The 19,491-nt window shown below is 47.1% G+C and overlaps 1 protein-coding gene across 6 annotated transcripts in view; it reads right to left on the bottom strand.

Moving 5' to 3' along the window:
- Positions 1-1,105: 1,105 nt before the first annotated feature.
- The window catches only part of LOC146675566 (protein NLRC3-like), a 38,689-nt gene continuing 20,303 nt past the window's right edge, over positions 1,106-19,491 (bottom strand). For 4 of the 6 annotated variants that reach the window (XM_085400514.1, XM_085400515.1, XM_085400517.1 and 1 more), the window contains 3 exons: positions 4,910-5,086; positions 2,626-2,799; positions 1,106-1,950 (listed from right to left, as the gene is read on the bottom strand). In XM_085400514.1, coding sequence (XP_085256640.1) covers positions 1,941-1,950; positions 2,626-2,799; positions 4,910-5,086 — 361 coding nt within the window. In that variant the 3' untranslated portion in view covers positions 1,106-1,940. The remainder of the gene's footprint in view (positions 1,951-2,625; positions 2,800-4,909; positions 5,087-19,491) is intronic. The other 2 variants (XM_085400519.1, XM_085400520.1) reach the window with 2 other exon arrangements.

Here is a 19,491-nt window from a genome sequence, read left to right as displayed (position 1 = left end):
CACAAAAACTCTATGATGCTCTAAACCCCTTGGTTTAGGTCGGCAAAACTTTACTAGATCCGCCCCTGCACAGTTACCAGCTGTCAGCTACTTAGAAAAGGATCCTGGTGTTATTTGTCTCTCAGAAACGGTTCATAACTTCCCATCAACTCATTCATGTCACCTGAAAGGTAAACCTGTTTCTCCATCACCTGCTCAGCTCTGATGATTCAGTAAGGACATCTCCTGGTTTCATCTTCATGTTTCCCTCTCACCACATATCCAAACCGACATCCTGACCAGCAGCTTTACAGCTGTTGCTCCAGCAAACATCAGCTGATACTAGAAATTAATATTAAATAAATTCCAACAACAGCTGATCAAGCTTAAACGTGCTGCTGTTGTTTAGCGCGACATCCGCTGGTTTCCTCTTTCTGGCGCAAAGTGGATGATAAAAAAACAAGAGAGAAAAGCCGATCAGCTGATCATCAATCAGTTTCATGATTGAAGTAGCAACAGGAGAGGAAGGGGGTGAGAATGACAGTGTAAAGACACAGAATAAATCCAGCTTTGTGTGTTTTCCATTCTAGCTGAAGTCCGGGACAAACTGTGTTCCTTCTCAGCTCAACACGAAACGTGAAATATTTTCTCTGAATACGAGACGATTCTGTTTTTTACAGGACGGTTGGAAACTCGACTAAAATAAAGTTCACTATCAGTAACATCATAGCACCACCCAGCTGTATAGAAACTCCGTCATGCTAGCTAGTACGCAGTACGAGTTATTGTAACTGACTGTAAAAAGTCAGCACAAGGAAAATAAACTCCACCTGAACTTGGTTTATATCTGATCCAGATAGACTGCAGGTCATAACTTCTTACCTGAAGTTCAGGTCACCTGACACTCGGACCAGCGGCCGCCTCAGGTCTCTGCTCCTCCAGGGTTGCCGACCCCTGCTCTAAAGCATCTGATTTGGATTCCTGAGATCAAATATATTTTCCTTTGGCTTTGTTTTCTTCCCATTTGTGGCTTTAATGTAGTGTTACATCCTGTTTGTTTGCTTCCATCTGTATACATGTCCAGATTCACTGTTGTTTCTATTCTTACATTGCTGTGTGGTCACTGTTCCCTCTGCTGACTGATGTGACCTTTTGTATCTCACACTGATACTTGTCATATTTGTATCTGCGTCTAAAAGATAAAAAGTTTTCCATGCTAAAACACAGCTCCACCTCCTGCAGTTCTCCCTCTGAACCACTAGATGTCTCTGTTATCTAAATGAAGACGTGCAGCACAGCAACCACAGCAGCGCTCAGATCACACGTGTCCTGTTATTATGTATAAAAGCATGAAACAGGTGAGACAGGTGGGATCAATATTAATGTTGTGGAAATATATGAAAAAGCAACAGAAGAGTGAAAACATTTCGTGTTTCTAGAAAGATCTTTCAGCTCACAGCTGCTCACAGACTGTATTTACAAGTGACAAACTGCAACTCTACAGTACATCTACAGTATATATCAAATATATTCTGTATTCAAATCTATTGAGTGATGTTTGAAAGTCTTTCCAGGTGAGTTTGATCCAGGAGGGTCTGAAGCCAGAGTCAGACAGAGACTGTGCAGAGACTGTAGAAGGACAGAGCAGCAGCAGAGCAGTCCAGATACACTGATGATCCTCTGTCAGATCCAGAGGGACACACAGGGATGATGCTGGACTCTACATTGTGTCTGACAGTGGAGCTGTTCTCAGAGCAGTTCACTCTGCAGCACTGACAGTCATCTGCACTTCTTCTCATTCCTCTGTCAGTCACTGCTGGATGAAGCTCTCCTCTCCACCTCCCAGTAACATGGCCCAGTCAGAGCGTCTCTACACACAAGCTGCTGCTGCTTCAACCTCTCTGGATCATCAGGACACAGCTCCTCCTCTCTCAGCACACACACCGTCCTGTTTACCATCATCACCTCCACCTGCAGAGAGAAGAAGGAAGAGCAGAGGAGATAAACGAGTGTTTCCAGAGACTCTTCATCAGCTGTCAGTCAGTGATGCAGCACATCCAGTATAAAGAGCAGCAGGGACTTCAGTGCTGGGACTGTACTAGGACTCATTGTTGCTTCACTTTTTCTAATCTTTGGATTTTCATTGAAGTTGCTGAAAATGTTTTTCCTTCCTAGTTTGAGTTTGGACTTTCATTCATTAGAAGAACCTTGGTGTGTCCACTCTGAGCTCTGTAGGAACCCCAACAACAAGCCCAACAATCCAGATGGACGGTTCCAGCTGTTAACTGGAGGAATTCCATCCAAACATCTGCTCTCACTAAATTCTTCCTCACCTACAGACTGTGTTCTTCACTGCTTTAAACTTGGAAATGAATGCAGTCATTGGTCTGCGTGCTGCTTTGTTCAGAGACCTGATTGGCTGTTGACAGTGTTTGATCAGAGCGTGTCAGCTGTTACTATGGTGACCATAAAGGTCAGAAACAGGAAGTGTTTGTGTCCAATCCTGAAGCCTGTCACCATTCTCCTCTCACAGCTTCACTGAGAAGCTGCAGCTTTACAGGAAACACTGGATCTTTGTTTCATACTGACTGTGTTTAGTACAATACTGCTGACAGCACCACCCACTCACTCCATCACTCTACTTACACCAGAGTCTCCAGTCTGTAGTCTGGACTCTGCTGAAGATCAGACAGCTGCTTCACATCTGGATCCTTCAAGTTGTTTCCTCTCAGCTCCAGCTCTCTCAGATGGGAGGGGTTGGACTTCAGTGCTGCTGCCAGATAATCACAGCTGATCTCTGACAAACCACAGTCCCTCAATCTGTATAAAGAATGAAAGATGTAAGTTTATTAGACAAAGTGTGAGCTTGAAATCATTCAGTGTTTCATCATCTGTTCAGAGCTGAAGAAGGTTCAGAATGTAGAAGTTTAGAAAATGGAAACTCCAAACTTCCAGTCTGGACCAAAGACTCTATACTGGGACTGAGGGACTGCTTTGACTGCACCCACTGGGACTTTTTAAAGGCTCATGTTCTGACTTAGATCATCGATTTCTACTTACATTTCTTCCTGGGAAAAATGGGGATTACTTTGAAAACAGGAAGTATTTTCCCCAATAAGCAGCCCTGGATTAGTAAATCACTCCAACATGTTCTCAGGTAGAAGAAGCTGTCTTGTTATGAGGGAGAGAAGAAAAAGATTGAGGCACAGAAACTTGTTGAAAGAGAGATAAAGCAGCTAAAATCAGGTCTAAAAGTAAAGCAGAGGATGAGCTGAATAAAGGACACTCAAGGCTGGCTTGGAAAGGAATGAAGTCCATGGTGGGGATGCAGGACAAGGAGCAAAGATGAATGTGATGCTGAATCAGCAGAAGACTTGGACTCATTGGATTCCAGCTTTGATATCATTGATTTCAATGAAGAGCTTTGTGATTGTAGCAAAGGGCTGGTAGCTCTGAGAGTCCCACTGATGAGGTGTTTGTGTGGAAATCTCTTAGTGGGAGCAAAGAGAGAAAAAGCCCTGGTCCTGATGTTGTGGGAGGGAAATGATTGAAGTGTGCTGTGAGGAACTGACTGGGAGATTTTCACACATTTTCCAGTCCTCCTTGGAACAACAGGAAGTTCCCAGCATATGGAAACAAAGGTTAAGTGTCCTATGGCACTCAGTGATGATGGTGCTGTGGCCCCACCACCTCCACCTCTTTGTAAAGGAACTAACTGTAATCTGAAGCTTCAAATGGAACTAAGACTTCCTCCACTAGGTGGCAGTGTCTGATGAGAAAGTGTTAGTGGAGCTGGCCTGGAGTCAGAAACAGGAAGATGCAGGATTTGGGCTGAAATGGGGAAAAGTGGTTCGCACTAGTGCCTGAAAGCAAGAAGGTTGTAGGTTGAAGCTTGTTGGCCTTTCTGTGGAGGTTGGATGTTCTCCCACTGTCCAATGAAATGCTGCTTAGGTTCATTGGTGCTTCTAAATTGGCTGTAGGTATGGATGTGAGAGAGTGCTTTTCTGTCTCTCTCTGTTGGCCCTGTGATGGACTGCTCACCTGTGCAGGTGGACCACGCCTCTTGCCCTATGACAGCTAGGGCACAGGCTCCAGCCCTGTGAGCCTAAGCTGAATAAACAGTTAGCAAAAATGATCCATAGATGGCCTGAAATCCCCCAGTTAGCAGTTTGGTAGATAGCTATGACATGCTAATCCCCTCCAGCAGCTGTATTCTACCTGTAAGCTGATCCCTGCTGAGCCAAAGCACTTTTTCATATACAAATTACAACCTTTAATAGAAACCTATTGGTCAGCATCTTATTAGCCTGCTGTTAGCTTCATTCCACAGAAAACTGAGAGAAACTAACAGAGTTGATAAAGAATAAAGAGAAATGTGCTGATTTAAAGCCTTTGAAGTGCTTCAGATGATCTCTGTCCACTTCTGTCCACTTCTGTCCACTCATTCATTCATGTAAGCTTTCTAATGCAGCTTTGATCTTCACAGTCTGCTTCATGAAACTCATTCTAACCCTGAATGTCAGAGTGTTCCTCCTTCTCTTTCCCATCATTCATGCTGGCAGTGGAGGAGATTTGGATGTTGGACTGTGTTTTGGATGATGTGTGTATGTTTGTGTTGGACTGCTGTCTGTAAAGCAAACCCACATTTTGCTTTGGATTTCAGTGTCAGACAGACTTTAAGGTGGAATGAAGAGTTTGAGAGTTTCACAGTGAGTTATCCAGTGGAGGATTTTTCTTCTTCTTTGAAGGTTTGAAATGTGAACATTGTACTGCTGCAGTCAATGGACTAAACCAGAGAAGAAGAAAACAGACTTTACCATGAAGATCCTCAGTGTGGATCAGTATAATATCAGCCTGATGTCTGCAGTTTAGTGTCAGCACAACTTTCACATCATATTCATCTCATCACAACTAAAACATGCTGACTGACCTCAGAGTTTCAAGTCCACATCCTGGACTCTCCAGGAAACCACACAGATGCTTCACTCCTGAATCCTGCTGGTTGTAGTTGTTACTCAGGTCCAGCTGTCTCAGATGGGAGGGGTTGGACTTCAGTGCTGCTGCCAGATAATCACAGCTGATCTCTGACAAACAACAGCCCATCAATCTGTATAAAGAATGAAAGATGTAAGTTTATTAGACAAAGTGTGAGCTTGAAATCATTCAGTGTTTCATCATCTGTTCAGAGCTGAAGAAGGTTCAGAATGTAGAAGTTTAGAAAATGGAAACTCCAAACAGCTGAAGCCAACAGGAAGCAGCTTCAAACAAACACAACAAGAGAAAAAACTCTGAATGTTTCACATTAAAGTCGTACATTTATCATAAAAACAGGACAAAGGGGGGTCACGTGGCCAAGCATTAAGATGGCAGCTTAGCGGGGTCGCTCTCAGGACAGTGTACAAACTTTCTATAAACAAAACCCGTTGTATATGCTGTTAGTGTGGTCTGGAATATACGGCACTGACATGTCAAAAGCTTCATCTGTGAAACAGTGTGACATCTTTACCCAAAGACGCAAGACAGGCGCTATACCATCAATGTCCGACACAGATGCTAACATGGCTAGCATAGCCGAAGTTTTGGATGAACTCAAATCACTCCGGTCGGATTTTGGAGCCAAGTTGGACAGCATCGATATAAGACTGACTGGGATGGCGAGCGCAGTGACTGCACTGGAGGGTAAAGTTTCGGAGGTAAAGCAAAACATATTGAACCAGGGGGCCCATATCGAAGAGGCCGAAGCCCGCATTGCCGAAGTTGAAAGCACACTTGAGAAAACAGAAACGTCACTGAACTCGGCTATCAAACGAATTGCACTTCTTGAAGCCAAAACAGATGATTTGGAAAACCGCGGACAACGAAAGAACCTGCGCATCTTCGGCATAAAAGAGGGAGCAGAGGGGCAACAATCACTCTTCGACTTTATTAACATCATGCTACCCAAGTGGCTGGGGCTAGCGCCCGACAAGTCATTCACACTGGAACGAGTGCATCGCACGATGGCTCCGGAAAACCAAACCAGAGCAGAGCGGTACTTATTCGTTTCTTAAAATTCCAAGAGAAGGAACTGGTATATCGGGAAGCAAGAAAACAACAAATTACACATGATGCGGCCAAGATCACATTTGCACAGGATCTGTCTGCGGAGACGGTTCGGATCCGACAGGGATTTCACCCGGTTGTCAAACTGTTTATTGATATCAATGCCTTCCGTGGATTCCAGCACAACCCATGCAGACTCAGAATCCTGTACGGTGGAAAGATCCACCTCTTCTCAACACCTCAAGAAGCCGAAAAATTCTACAAGAATCTGCTGAAGGAAACTGTCACAGGCTGGGTCTCTGACCCAGCGCTCTGAACTCTTTTTTGTATTTGTCTCATTTTAGATATTTGATTAGTTTGTGTCATTTCCTATTTATCTTTAGTTTAGGCAGTTATTATTTATTGTTTTCTTGGTTTCTATGTTTGAGTTCTTGTATCGTTCATCACTTGTTAGGTCTGTTAAGTTTGTTGTCATGTCTAGTTTCAGTGTTTCCTGTTTGATTTTGAAAGGAGTCGTGTGTTCTTGGTTCTTTTTATTTAGCTTCACTGCTCCTGTCACTAGGTTCATGTTAGTCAGCTGTTTCCTCATGTGTCTCCACTTCCCCTGATCACCTCATGTGTGTATTTAAGTCCTCTGTTTTTGCATGTCATTTGTCGGGTCGTCTGTTATCCCACCATAGTCATAGTCATAGTATTTGTTTCTTAGTGTTTCTTAGTTTGCTTAGGGTTCCTTTTTTAACCCCTGCAATCATCCAAATAAAGGATCGCTTTCTGTTTAAACTTACAACTCCTCGTCCTCATCTGCTTTTGGGTCCTGTTTCCATTACACACCGGTGCACCCCGCTGTGACAGAACGACCCGACCAGTATGGACCCAGCGGACATCTGTGAGGATTTTTGGGAGTTCAACACTCAGGTGACCATTCTCTGCGGACAGTGGATTTGCTACTCCGCGTGCAGACAGGAGAATGAGAAGGAGTCAATCGGAGTTCAGCTAAAAGAGATTTTGTCTGCATATCCTGCTTACGCGGCGGGATTGTCGGAGGATGTGCAGGATTTTGTTCGCACAGTTTTGCCACCGCAGCAGCATCAAAACCGCGAACAGGAATCACTGCTGCTGCCTTGCGAGCATAAGACGGTTCGTGTCGGTTCGCTGAGACTCGCCGCAGCGTCACCACCTCTCAGCTCATCAGTTTCCACACCCTCGTCACAGTCTTGCCACACTCTTGCCACGGTCCAGTGCGAGGAAGCACTCGACACCATAGATTTGGACTACGACGAACGTCAGTCAATATTCAGCGCTCTATTGGAGGAGGAGCTCCGGTGGAAGCCATGGCTCATTCCAGAGCACGAGCACTCTTTCCGTGGAACTCGACTGGCTCTCGGGGGTCCCCGGACTTACCAGGGACTTCCACCCATTGCTCCGCCGTCTTCCACTCTCAAGAAAAAGCGGCGTGCGTGCCACCGACGCTCCGCACCACAAACGAAAGTGAGTGACTATATTTTGGCTCCTCATGTTTTTTCTCAGGAGAATATTAAAACTAACACTGCCTTACCAGTTCATGAGCCCGGCTATAAAGAGACTGTTTATGATTTTGACGTTGCTAAAACTGAGAATATTTCGGCTGAGTCTTCCACAGACCATCCTATCCCTTTGCAAACTTATCCCGCTTCTCTGTGCATTGATCATGCCACGAACTATGCTTCTAAGAAGCATAATTATGAGACTGTTTGCACTGGAAATGCTAGCCATCAGGCTCAGCTAAGCTGCTGTGGGACTGTAATCCAGGCCGGGTTGGAGCCAGGGGCAGAGGTGCAGTTTGTGCAGCCTTTTCCAGTGTCAGCTGGAGGGCCCGAGGAGCCCGTCCAGTCTCACGCCTCGTCTGCTGGGGGTTCGGGAGGACCCAGCCAGCCTCAAGTTTCGTCTGCTGGGGGTTCGGGAGAACCCAGCCAGCCTCAAGTTTCGTCTGCTGGAGGGCCCAAGTCGCCCGTCCAGCCTTACGCCACGTCAGCTGGAGGTCCCGAGGAGCCCGTCCAGCCTTACACCTCGTCAGCTGGAGGGCCCGAGGAGCCCGTCCAGCACCATGCCACATCAGCTGGAGGGCCCGAGGGGCCCATCCAGCCACCTTCTGCTTCACCACCTGTGGCTCCCGTGCCGCCGCCTGCAGTACCACCTCCTGCAGCGCTACTGCCTGCTGGTTCCGACCTGTTCCTGCCAGAGGCCCATGTGCCTACTGGTTCTGATCTGTCCCTGCCAGAGGCCCGTGCGCCTGCTGGTTCTGTTGCGTCGCTGCCAGAGGCCCGTGTGCCTGCTGGTTCTGACCTGTTTCTTCCAGGGGCCCCGGTGCCCACTGGTCCAGAGACTGTTTTCGCTGGGGGGCACGAGGAGCCCATCCAGCCTCCTGCTTCACCTGCTGGGGGGCCCGAGGAGCCCGTCCAGCCCCAAGACTCGTCAGCTGGGGGGCCCGAGGAGCCCGAGGTTTCGGCTTCGCCTGGCCCGGCTTCGGCTTCGCCTGGCCCAGCTTCGGCTTCACCTGGTCCGGCTTCAGCCTGTGCTTCGCCTGGTCCAGCCTCGGCCTCAGCTCCTGCTTTGCCGTCGCCTGGTCCAGCTTCAGCCTCTGCTTCTGTGTCGGCCTCGCCTGGTCCTGCGGCTGTGTTGCCGCCGCCCAAGCCACGTTTTGCCCCTTGGAATCGCCGGCCGCTTTCCAGGCCGTCAGCTGGACGTCGTTGCCATCGGGGTCGGCCGCCTGAACTGTTGAACTGTGACCTGTGGTGCTCTGGACGTCCGGGTCGGCCCCCTGAACCTTTGAACTATGACCTGCTATGTTGTCGACCTCCGGGTCGGCCCCCTGAGCTCGTGAACTGTAGACTACTGGACCGTTGGCCTCCTGGTCGGCTGCCTGAACCATGTGAACTCTTGTGCTGCTGTCGTCCAGGTCGGCCACCTGAGCTGTTTGACCATGAACTCCTGTGCCGTCGGCCTCCGGGCCGGCCCCCTGATCAAATGAACTATGAATTTCTGGACCGTCACCCTCCGGGTCGGCCCCCTGAGGAGTTATGAACTGTTCCCTGCGCTCCTGTGCTTTTGGTGGACATTTTGTTTTTGTGGCTTTGTTTCCTCATGTGTCTCCACTTCCCCTGATCACCTCATGTGTGTATTTAAGTCCTCTGTTTTTGCATGTCATTTGTCGGGTCGTCTGTTATCCCACCATAGTCATTGAGTCACTGATAAGAGACAGATAAAATTTTGAGCTCGAGTTTGATTGCAATCGTTTTTGGGTTGTATATTAACAACTGAACCTCAACTAAGTCTTTTTTTTTGGTTTTGCTTTGTTTTGTCCTACCAAGGGTAAACTTTACTTTATTATGGGGGAAAAATCAGTATCATTATATGGTTAGTGTACACTGTCTGATTTATGGGGTTTTGGAGAGGTCGCGTTGACTAGTTACTCCTCAGTGATGTGGATTAACGCCCTCCAAATAATTTGTTCACGGGAGGGGGGAGACATTTCCAACAAGGAAATGCAAATGTTCAATCAGAAATTGTTTACAAGTTCTTTATCTGGTATGTGTGAGTGTGTGAATGTATGTGCAAACCTGCTTCTTCAATTTTTCCTTTACGTTGTTTATTTAAGTGAACAGTCTGACAATATTTTATGGAGAGGACAACTAAAGCAAACATTTTGAACGTTAACATTACGACCTGGAACGTTAGGGGGATACGGAAGTTAGCTAAACTGAAACAAGTATTAAACCGACTAAAACATTTTAACTCTAGAATTATTTTCCTACAGGAATCTCATCTTACTGCATCAGAGATACATTTATTAACCAAAAGATGGCAGGGTCAGGTATATTTCTCTTCTTTTACTAGACATGCCAGAGGAGTCATTACTCTTATACATAAGTCAATCCCATTTCAAACTACGGGGGTGATTACAGATCCAAACGGGAGATATGTAATTGTGCAGGGCCGTATCTCCATGTTAGAAATAAACCTGATAAATATCTATGGCCCCAAGGAGGATAACCCATCCTTCTATGAAAATCTATTTCTCACAATATCAACCTTGGAGGGCCTTTATATCATAGGAGAGGACTTCAATTGCGCCCTGGACCCTAACCTGGATAGGTCGTCTCAAACTGACACTACTCATACCCAGACTAGAAAAATGTGGTCTAGATTAAATGCGGTCTGGAGAACAAGGAATCCAAATAACAGGGAATTTTCATGTTATTCTAGTTTGTATCAAAGTCATTCGCAGATAGACTACTTTCTTATCTCTACAGAGTTACTACCTTGTGTTGAGAACTGTTGGTATAACAGTATTGTGATTAGTGATCACGCAGCAGTATGTCTATCAGTTAGATTGGGCGAAGTTGATCAAGGTGTAAAGCGATGGAGGATGCAAACATTTTTGTTAAAGGACCCATCATTTGTCAAATTTATAGAAACTTGCATTGATCAATATTTTCAATTAAATAAAGATGAAACCACAGCTAGTATTGGGTGGGAAGCATTTAAAGCTTACATAAGAGGGGAAATTATAAGCTACAGTAGCAACAAGAGTAAGCAATATAACCAAGAATTAAAATCATTAGAAAGGCAAATTAAATCTTTTTTTTTTTTTTTTTTTTTTCTTTTTTTTTCTAAATGACATCAGAAACAGCAGTATGCGACATTACGTGATGGCAGAGCTTCAGTTCATCCTTTGTCATTTTTTTTTTTTTTTTTTTTTTTTTTAATAAATAGGACAGGGGGAATGAATGAGAGAGAGAGGGGGAGAGAAAGAAAGAAAACCAAAGGGGAGAAGAGACGGTGAGAAGGGGGGGGAAGAGAGACAAAAAAAAACAAAACTCCTGGGTCACCTGTATGGAGAAAAAAAAACAACCAAACAAACAAACAAAAACAAACAGAGGAGACAGCAAACAACAAAGAGCAACATAATAATAGAGAAAACAAAGCACCATCACAATAAACTAGCTAGTCATAGATATCAGTATTTACTAAGTAATAAACGATATTGTGCAGCACGCAAGATAGACAGCGCACAGTGTGCTTTGAGGCAGCAGCCAAGAAAGCTTTAGTCCGCGTCTGTGAATACCCATGTGTGCATACCTGTGTGGATCAGCATGCTTGCATTCCAAAGGTTTCTCCATGTAATGATCTGCTAGGGAGTGTGGGGGGGCCATAGCCCCGTCCTCCAGGGTGTGAAGCGGGTATGGAGGAGATCAAAACTCCAGACATCCAGAGGCCCCCAGAACACAAGAGACCATGGAAGACCAACAGAGGGGCAGCCGCGCCACTGTCCCAGTAAGAGCTGAGGAGAGTCCCAGATGAGGGCTCGCCCAGCAGCCGCGGAGCAGAAGTCAGGGGGAGTTGCAGTGACGCGCCCGTGAGCTCCGCTGGCCCCTAGCTGCGCCTGAGTGACCGAGCCCTAGGCCGAGAGGCCGGGGGCACCCCACCTCCAAAGGGGCCCGAGCGAGCCCCAGGCCCCAGGCCCCGACAAGCGGCCGCCAAGGAGTGAGCCGGTGTGTACCCGGACGCCCACCCCCAGACACAAAGAACCACCAACACACCGACACCTGAGGGAGTCCGCCACCGGCAGGGGAAGTGGTGGTGGGTGGAGATAGGCCTCCAAACCTTGGAGGGCCTGAGGTGTCCCCAGAGAGGTGGCGTCTGATACCCAACCTGACATATAGACACAGACATACAGGCACACACAGACACAAACATCCATTCCCACCCTCATGCTCTCATAAGCACTCACTCCACACTCAACCAACGTGGAGACAGACATAAAGAGACGCTGTACACACAATCACACTCCCCAAGCGTACTCTACAAACCGGGTCTAGGTACCCTTGCCCCTGGAGGGGGGAATTGCACCCAGACCCAGGTGGTGTTACCCTTTTCCCTGCGGTGGGGAGAGGCAGACCACCCCGACTCCGCAGCAGCAGGGAGGCCCCACACCCCAGACCGCAGTCGGACGGCCAACTCCTCCTACTAGCCCTCCCGCTCCAGCAGGCCGCAGAGAATGGGGGTGGGAGAAGACTCCAAACCTCCCTCCACCCGCTCATTGTAGTGTTGATGCATATGTGTTCTAAGGTGCAATTAAAACCCAGGAGGGCATGGCGCTACCTGCCAAGGAGCAGCAGGTAAGCGCATAGTCCCTCCTGCTAACCCTCAATGACTAAGTGTATTTAAAATTGAGAGGTGGGCAACGACGTCAGGGGTGAGGTATACACCCTGATGGTGATTTGGACTCCGTGATTGTGCCCACCCCCAAGATCCTATATGTATGTGTAATGAGAGTGTGAATAATGTGAATGTCTAAGTTGTGGGATAAAATTGAGCAGAGGCAGCCAGAAGGGGACAGGGGGGGGGGGGGGGGGGTAGCCTCCTCTGCACCCTGGTGACATACCCCCACTCCAAGGCCCTGCATGTGTGGGTGGTTGTGGAGGAGCGGAAAGAGGGAGGCAGCTGGAGATGGGGAGGGAAGGAAGGGAGGGGCAGGTAACCCCTCCCTGGGGCCAGCTCCCCCGCTGACCCCAGTAGGCACTCCCACCCTCCGCGACCCGCCAGGGAAGGGGGGCCCAGGCCCATCAGACCGGGGCCCAGTGCAGTAGCGCCCCCCGGCTCCACAGAGCCCTGGACAGTCCACCCAACCCCACCACAGAGAAAACTGCACCCACCCCACCATCCACTCATCTTCCAGACTACATAAGACAATAAACACCCAGGCTGAGATCTTCCTCCACCTCTCCTGTATCTCCCCCTCCTGCAGAGAGTTCCTGAGAGAAGAAAGCTCCTGCAAGATGTGACCATCCCCCCCACCAGTTGAAGAGCCCCCCAGGCGGCTCGATGCACCGGCGGCACCCTGCTCCAGGGCCGGGCCCCCATGCACCCACCCGCCCACAACCCCGGCAACACACCAACCAGGACCCGAGCCCCCGAGGCCCGGCCCGGGCCCCAGCCCAGAGACGGAGCGCCCCCAGAACCTCACGCCCATCCCGGACCCACCCAGGGGCAGCCAGGTTGCCAGGTCAGTAACCCGCGTCCGTCAGCACAGACCCTCCCCTAGCCCCGCTGCACGCAGCCGCGAGGAAACAGTCACCTGAGAGCCAACAGAGCCATCAACCGGACGTGACCGCTACCCCGGGTTGAGCCCCCCAAGGAAGATGCCTCCGGGGAACCCCCCGACGCCCTAAGCCTGTCCCTACCCCCTCACCAATCACAACAGTGAAGGCGGGACCAAACTATGACCCCCCACCCCCACTAGGTGATGGAGCTGATAAAAGGGGCCCAGAGCAATTGATCTAATGTGGTGGCAGAGGCTGTATCAAGACTAATGTAATCTAATAGATAATTTCTATATTGGTTAGAATTAAGATTATTTTTATTTTTCCAGTTCATGAGGACTGTTTTCTTGGCTATGCATAGGGCAGTGAAGATCATATGGGCTATATTCTTTTCTGAAGTGACATTATCTAAGCTGCCCAACAAACACACTAAGGGGGAGGTTGGAATGTTACATTTCAGACATTTTGATAAGTCTTCACATATCTCGCGCCAAAACTTTTGCACTGGTGGACAGAACCAAAGAGCGTGGATGTAATTGTCTGGTGTATTGCCTTGACAGTGTGAGCAGTTGTTGGAAGATGTAAAGCCCATCTTGAACATCCGATGACCTGTATAGTGCACTCTATGAAGTATTTTGTATTGTATTAATTGCAGACTGGGATTTTTAATTAATTTAAAAGTTTTTAAGCAAATCTGAGACCAGAAGTTTTGGTCTAGGTTGACTGATAAATCTGCTTCCCACTTTGCAGTAGGAAGGGATATTGATTCATCTAATTTAGAAAGTGTTCTGTATATTTTAGATAATAATTTGGGGGATTTAAGAGTAAGAAAATGTGCCGCACTTAGTGGTGTTTGTAATTCAACTTGACTGAGGTTAAATTTCTTTTTTACTATGGATTTAATTTGTTGATATTCTAAAAACCTTGTCTTGTTGATCCCATATTGTTCAACTAGTCTGTCAAATGGAATAAATTCTGTTCCCTCTAATATATGTTCTAAGTATTTAATTCCTTTACAACTCCATTCTGGGAAATTAATCATATTATTGTTTTGTAATATGTCAGGGTTATTCCAGATAGGTGTACGTTTGCATGGGATTAATGAAGACTCCGTTATTTTTAGAAACTCCCACCATGCTGTTAGAGAAAAGCTGATGTTGATACTTTTAAAGCATTCATGTCTTTTGATGTTTGAGCTAATAAATGGTAGGTCTGAAATCTCTAGATCCTTGCATAGTGCCTGTTCAACATCTAGCCAGGGCTCAACTAAGAAGGTATGTTTTAACCATTCTGAGATGAACTGAAGCCTGTTGGCTAAGAAGTATTGGTGAAAATTAGGCAGATCTAATCCTCCTCTATCCTTGGTTCTTTGTAGCGTTTTTAAGCTAATACGCGGGGGTTTATCTTTCCAAAGGAATTTGGAAATATATGAATCCAGAGATCTGAACCAATCTTGTGATGGTTTGTTAGGGATCATCAAAAATAAGTAATTTATTTTTGGCAAGATCATCATTTTTATAGTGGCGACCCTTCCCATGAGTGATATGGGTAAAGATTTCCATCTAGTCAGATCGCCTTCTACTTTCTTTAGAAGTGGGATGTGGTTTAGTTTAGTTAAGTCTGAAAGCTTAGGAGAGATATTAATACCTAAATATTTAATATTTCGGAAGGCAAATTAAATCTAATGAAACAGAATTATACCAGAGCAATGATCCCACTAAACTAAACAATCTGACTATTCTAAGAGCCAGGTATGATAAATTAACAGCAGAGAAAGTGGCAAAAAGTTTAATGTGGACCAAACAATTATTTTATGACCAAGGAGAGAAGGCAGGAAAATTATTGGCCTGGAGGATAAAAAAGATGCAAGCAGAAAAGGCCATCACCCACATAAAGTCCAAATCGGGTATTATAACAACAGACCCTTTAAAAATAAATGAAAATTTCAGAGAGTTTTATCAATCTTTATACCAATCTGAATATACGGGAAACAGAGAAACATGGGATGCATTTCTTGATCAGTTAAAATTTCAAACCCTCTCAGAAGAGGATAAAACAGCTCTTGATAGTCCTTTAACAATAAAAGACCTGTCAGAAGCCATAGACGACCTTGAAAAACCAAGATGGCGCGGCCACGTCCAGACGCTTCCTGACCGCTCCGCTCCGACTATCCACTTTTCTTGTTTTTTACTTATTTTTTGCTCTGGTTTACATCCCAAAATCCTCTAGTCTTATAGTATACGACAGCGGATCACTTGTAAACATTGGTGCCAAGGTTGCACATCTAATCTTGGACACTTTTAAACCTGACCCTTCCTGGCCGCCAGAGATTCTACGCGGCGCGGAGAACAACAAAGGATGGGCCGCTCATCTGAGGCGCAGAACAAAGAAGCGCCGGGGAAAACGCGCTGGTATTAGGAACAGACTGAGACAGCAGGCGCATCGCGCACCACTGCCCAGTATCCTACTGGCCAATGTACAATCCATGGAGAACAAGCTCGATGACCTAAGAGCAAGGGTCACCTTCCAACGTGACATGAGGGACTGCAACATTCTGTGCTTCACGGAGACATGGCTGACCCCCACCGTGCCGGACCAGGCCGTAACTCCGTCGGATTCATTCTTTGTGCTCCGCGCGGACAGAACGGCAGAGTCGAACAAAACCAAAGGTGGAGGAGTGTGTTTCATGGTAAACAGAAAGTGGTGTGATGCCAGGAGCATTTCTACTCTCTCCAGCGGCTGCTCGCCACATCTGGAGTCCCTGAGCATTAAGTGCCGCCCTTTCTATCTGCCCCGTGAGTTCACCTCAGTCATCGCCACGGTGGTCTACATCCCACCCCAAGCGGACACAGGTATGGCTTTGTCCGAATTACATGATGTGCTGAGCTCGCTTCAAAACAAGGACCCGGGCGCAGCCCTCATTGTAGCAGGAGACTTTAACAAAGCGAACCTCAGACAAGTCATGCCAAACTTTTACCAGCATGTCTCGTGTCCAACGAGAGGGGATCGGATTTTGGATCACTGCTACACGCCATACAAGCAGGGCTACAAAGCTGTCTTACACCCGGCTTTTGGGAAGTCTGACCACAACGCCATCTTCCTCATTCCCCAGTATAAACAAAGCATACGGAGGGAAGACGTGACCACGAGGGAGGTAAAACGGTGGACTGCCCAATCAGAAGCTACGCTACAGGACGCACTCAACGACGTCGACTGGGACATGTTCAGAGCATGCGCAGTCGACATCAACGAGTTTACGGAGGTAGCAGTATGCTTCGTCAATATGCTAGTGGAGGAGATTATCCCCACTGCGAGAGACACCACATTCCCAAACCAGAAACCGTGGATGGACAGATCGATCCGCACTGCAGTAAACGCCAGGACCGCCTCCTACAACGCGGGTCTCGCCACTGGCGATATGAGCGCCTACAAAGCGGCCTCATACGGTGTGCGGTGCGCGGTGAGAGATGCCAAACGCCGGTACCAGGAACGTGTGGAGTCCCGCTTCTACCAGGGCGACACACGGAGTATGTGGCACGGACTACGCACCATTACGGACTACAAAGCCAGGGACACTGCGCCGATCAACGCCGACTCTGCATTCACCAACGAGCTGAATCGGTTCTACGCCCGTTTCGAGGTTAGCCAGGCGGCTAATGCTATCTACCGCCTGACTACCGAGGACAGTGACGTCATCAGCGAGAGACCGGTGACCAGCATCGCGGAGCATGACGTCCGAGCAGCACTGAGGAGAGTGAACACAAGGAAAGCGGCGGGGCCAGACGGCATCACCGGCCGTCTGCTGCGCTGCTGTGCTGACCAGCTAGCAGGTGTGATCACTTACATCTTCAACGAGTCCCTGGCGAAGTCTGTGGTCCCCACATGCTTCAAAAGATCCACCATCATCCCTGTGCCCAAGAACAGCAAACCCTCATCCCTGAACGATTACCGGCCAGTTGCACTGACCTCGGTAGTAATGAAGGTGTTTGAGAGGCTGCTGAAGAACATCATCTCCTCCTCCATCCCAGACACCACAGATCCGCTGCAGTTCGCCTACAGATCCAACAGATCCACAGAGGATGCCATCGCCCACGTCCTACACACCACTCTCAGCCACGTGGACAAGAAACAGGGTAACTATGTGCGAATGCTGTTTGTTGATTACAGTTCAGCGTTTAACACAATAGTGCCCTGTAGACTGTTCACAAAGCTCAGGGATCTGGGAGTTAACAGCCGTCTGTGTGCATGGGTGTTGGACTTCCTCACTGGCAGAACTCAGGTGGTGAGGGTGGGCAGGTGCTTCTCCAACAGCATCACCATCAACACAGGAGCACCTCAGGGATGTGTCCTCTCGCCACTGCTCTACTCCCTCTACTCTTCAGACTGTGTGGCCACCCATGGCTCCAACACCATTGTGAAGTTTGCTGACGACACAGTGGTGTTGGGTGCCATCTCCAACAACGATGAGGCGGCCTACATGGATGAAGTGAAGAATCTGGCATCGTGGTGCCAGGACAACCACCTCCAGCTGAATGTCAGCAAGACCAAGGAGCTGGTGGTGGACTTCAGAAGGGGTCAGCACAGAGACTACAAGCCCATTATCATCAATGGAGCTCCAGTGGAGAGGGTGCAGTCCTTCAAGTATCTTGGTGTCCACATCTCCTCAGACCTGACATGGGCTGCCCACATTCAGGTCCAGACCGAAAAGGCTAGGCAGCGCCTGTATCACCTACGACAACTGAGGAAGTTCAGGGTCTCTCCAAAGATCCTCAGGATTTTCTATACAGGCGCTGTGGAGAGCATCCTCACACAGGACATGACATCGTGGTTTGGGAATAGCTGTGTGAAGGACCAAAAAGCTCTCCAGAGAGTGATCCGTACAGCAGAATGCTGCTGCAGGATTGCTCTCCCCCCGCTTCAGGACACCTACACCAGGAGATGCCGGACTAGAGCAGCGCAGATACTGAAGGACCCGTCCCATCCTGGCAGCAAACTGTTCCAACTTCTGCAATCTGGTAGAAGGTTCCGCATCATCCGGGCAAGGACAGAGAGACTCAAGAGGAGCTTCTATCCCCAAGCCATCCGTGCCCTAAACACACACACCCGCCCTCTCACATCATCTATAATTGACTGAGACAGGACTCTCTTCCAGACACTCTAAACCAAGGCACAATGTACATTCCAAATTCCTTTAATTTTAAATATGTTTATATTGTCTATCCTGTAAAATAGTCAGATGTCTATTCATATTAATGTACAGAATTCACCTGCTTGCTGCTACTACTGCACATTCACCCAGTGTATATACTATATATATATATATATATATATATATATATATATAATGTTCTTCCTCTACACCCCCCCCAAAAATTTTTGCACATGTCGAGGAGCGTGTCAGGCTACATTTCACTGTGTGTTATACTTGTATAACTATGCATGTGACAAATAAAGAACCTTGAACCTTGAATAGCGGTAAAATGCCTTGTCCTGATGGACTTCCAATGGAATTCTATAAAACATTTAAAAATAAATTAATACTGCCACTTCTTAACATGTATGAGGAGTCATATAAGTCCGGAATACTCCCAGACTCACTGAGATTAGCTACAATGACCCTTTTATTGAAGCCAAATAAGCCTCCGACTGAATGCTCCTCTTATAGGGGAATTAGTCTTATGGGATGTGATACGAAGATTTTGTGTAAAGCACTCTCTAGAAGACTAGATAAATGTGTGCCTAATTTGATAACAGACGATCAACAAGGTTTTGTTAAAACGAGACAAGGCTATCATAGTATAAGATGTGTCCTCAATGTACTTTATGAGAAAAACAATAGGGAGGACACTGCGCTGCTATCACTAGATGCGTGCAAAGCCTTCGATAGAATAGAATGGAATTATCTCTTACAAGTGCTCCCCAGATATGGACTAGGTGAAACATTTCTGAAATGGATCCGATTATTGTATACACATCCAGCAGCACAAGTTTTAACTAATAATAACGTATCAAAACCATTTAATTTACAGCGATCAACCAGGCAGGGCTGCCCTCTGTCACCAATTCTCTTTGTGTTAGCAATAGAACCTCTGGCCATAGCTGTGAGAGCAAATGCAGGAATATCAGGGATAAGAATTGGAGGAAGAGACCATCTAATTTCTTTATTTGCAGATGATATTATATATTTTTTGACTAATCTGAAAGATAGTATCCCTAATTTAGTAACATTAATAAAAACATTTGGAGAATTTTCAGGATACAAAATTAACAATTCTAAATCAGAATTAATGTTTCTTAATGAAGAAGAAAGACGAAGCCCTGTGGTGGCCACCCCATTTAAGACAACTACAACAGGCTTTAAATATTTAGGCATTAGGATCACCCCAAG

This window comes from Rhamphochromis longiceps, linkage group LG3 (genome assembly GCF_057381845.1).
Source record: "Rhamphochromis longiceps isolate RC_006_pf linkage group LG3, R_longiceps_female_GT1.1, whole genome shotgun sequence".
Lineage (NCBI taxonomy): Eukaryota > Metazoa > Chordata > Actinopteri > Cichliformes > Cichlidae > Rhamphochromis > Rhamphochromis longiceps.
Note: the sequence above shows the minus strand (reverse complement) of the source record. Positions and strands in the feature narration are given on the sequence as shown.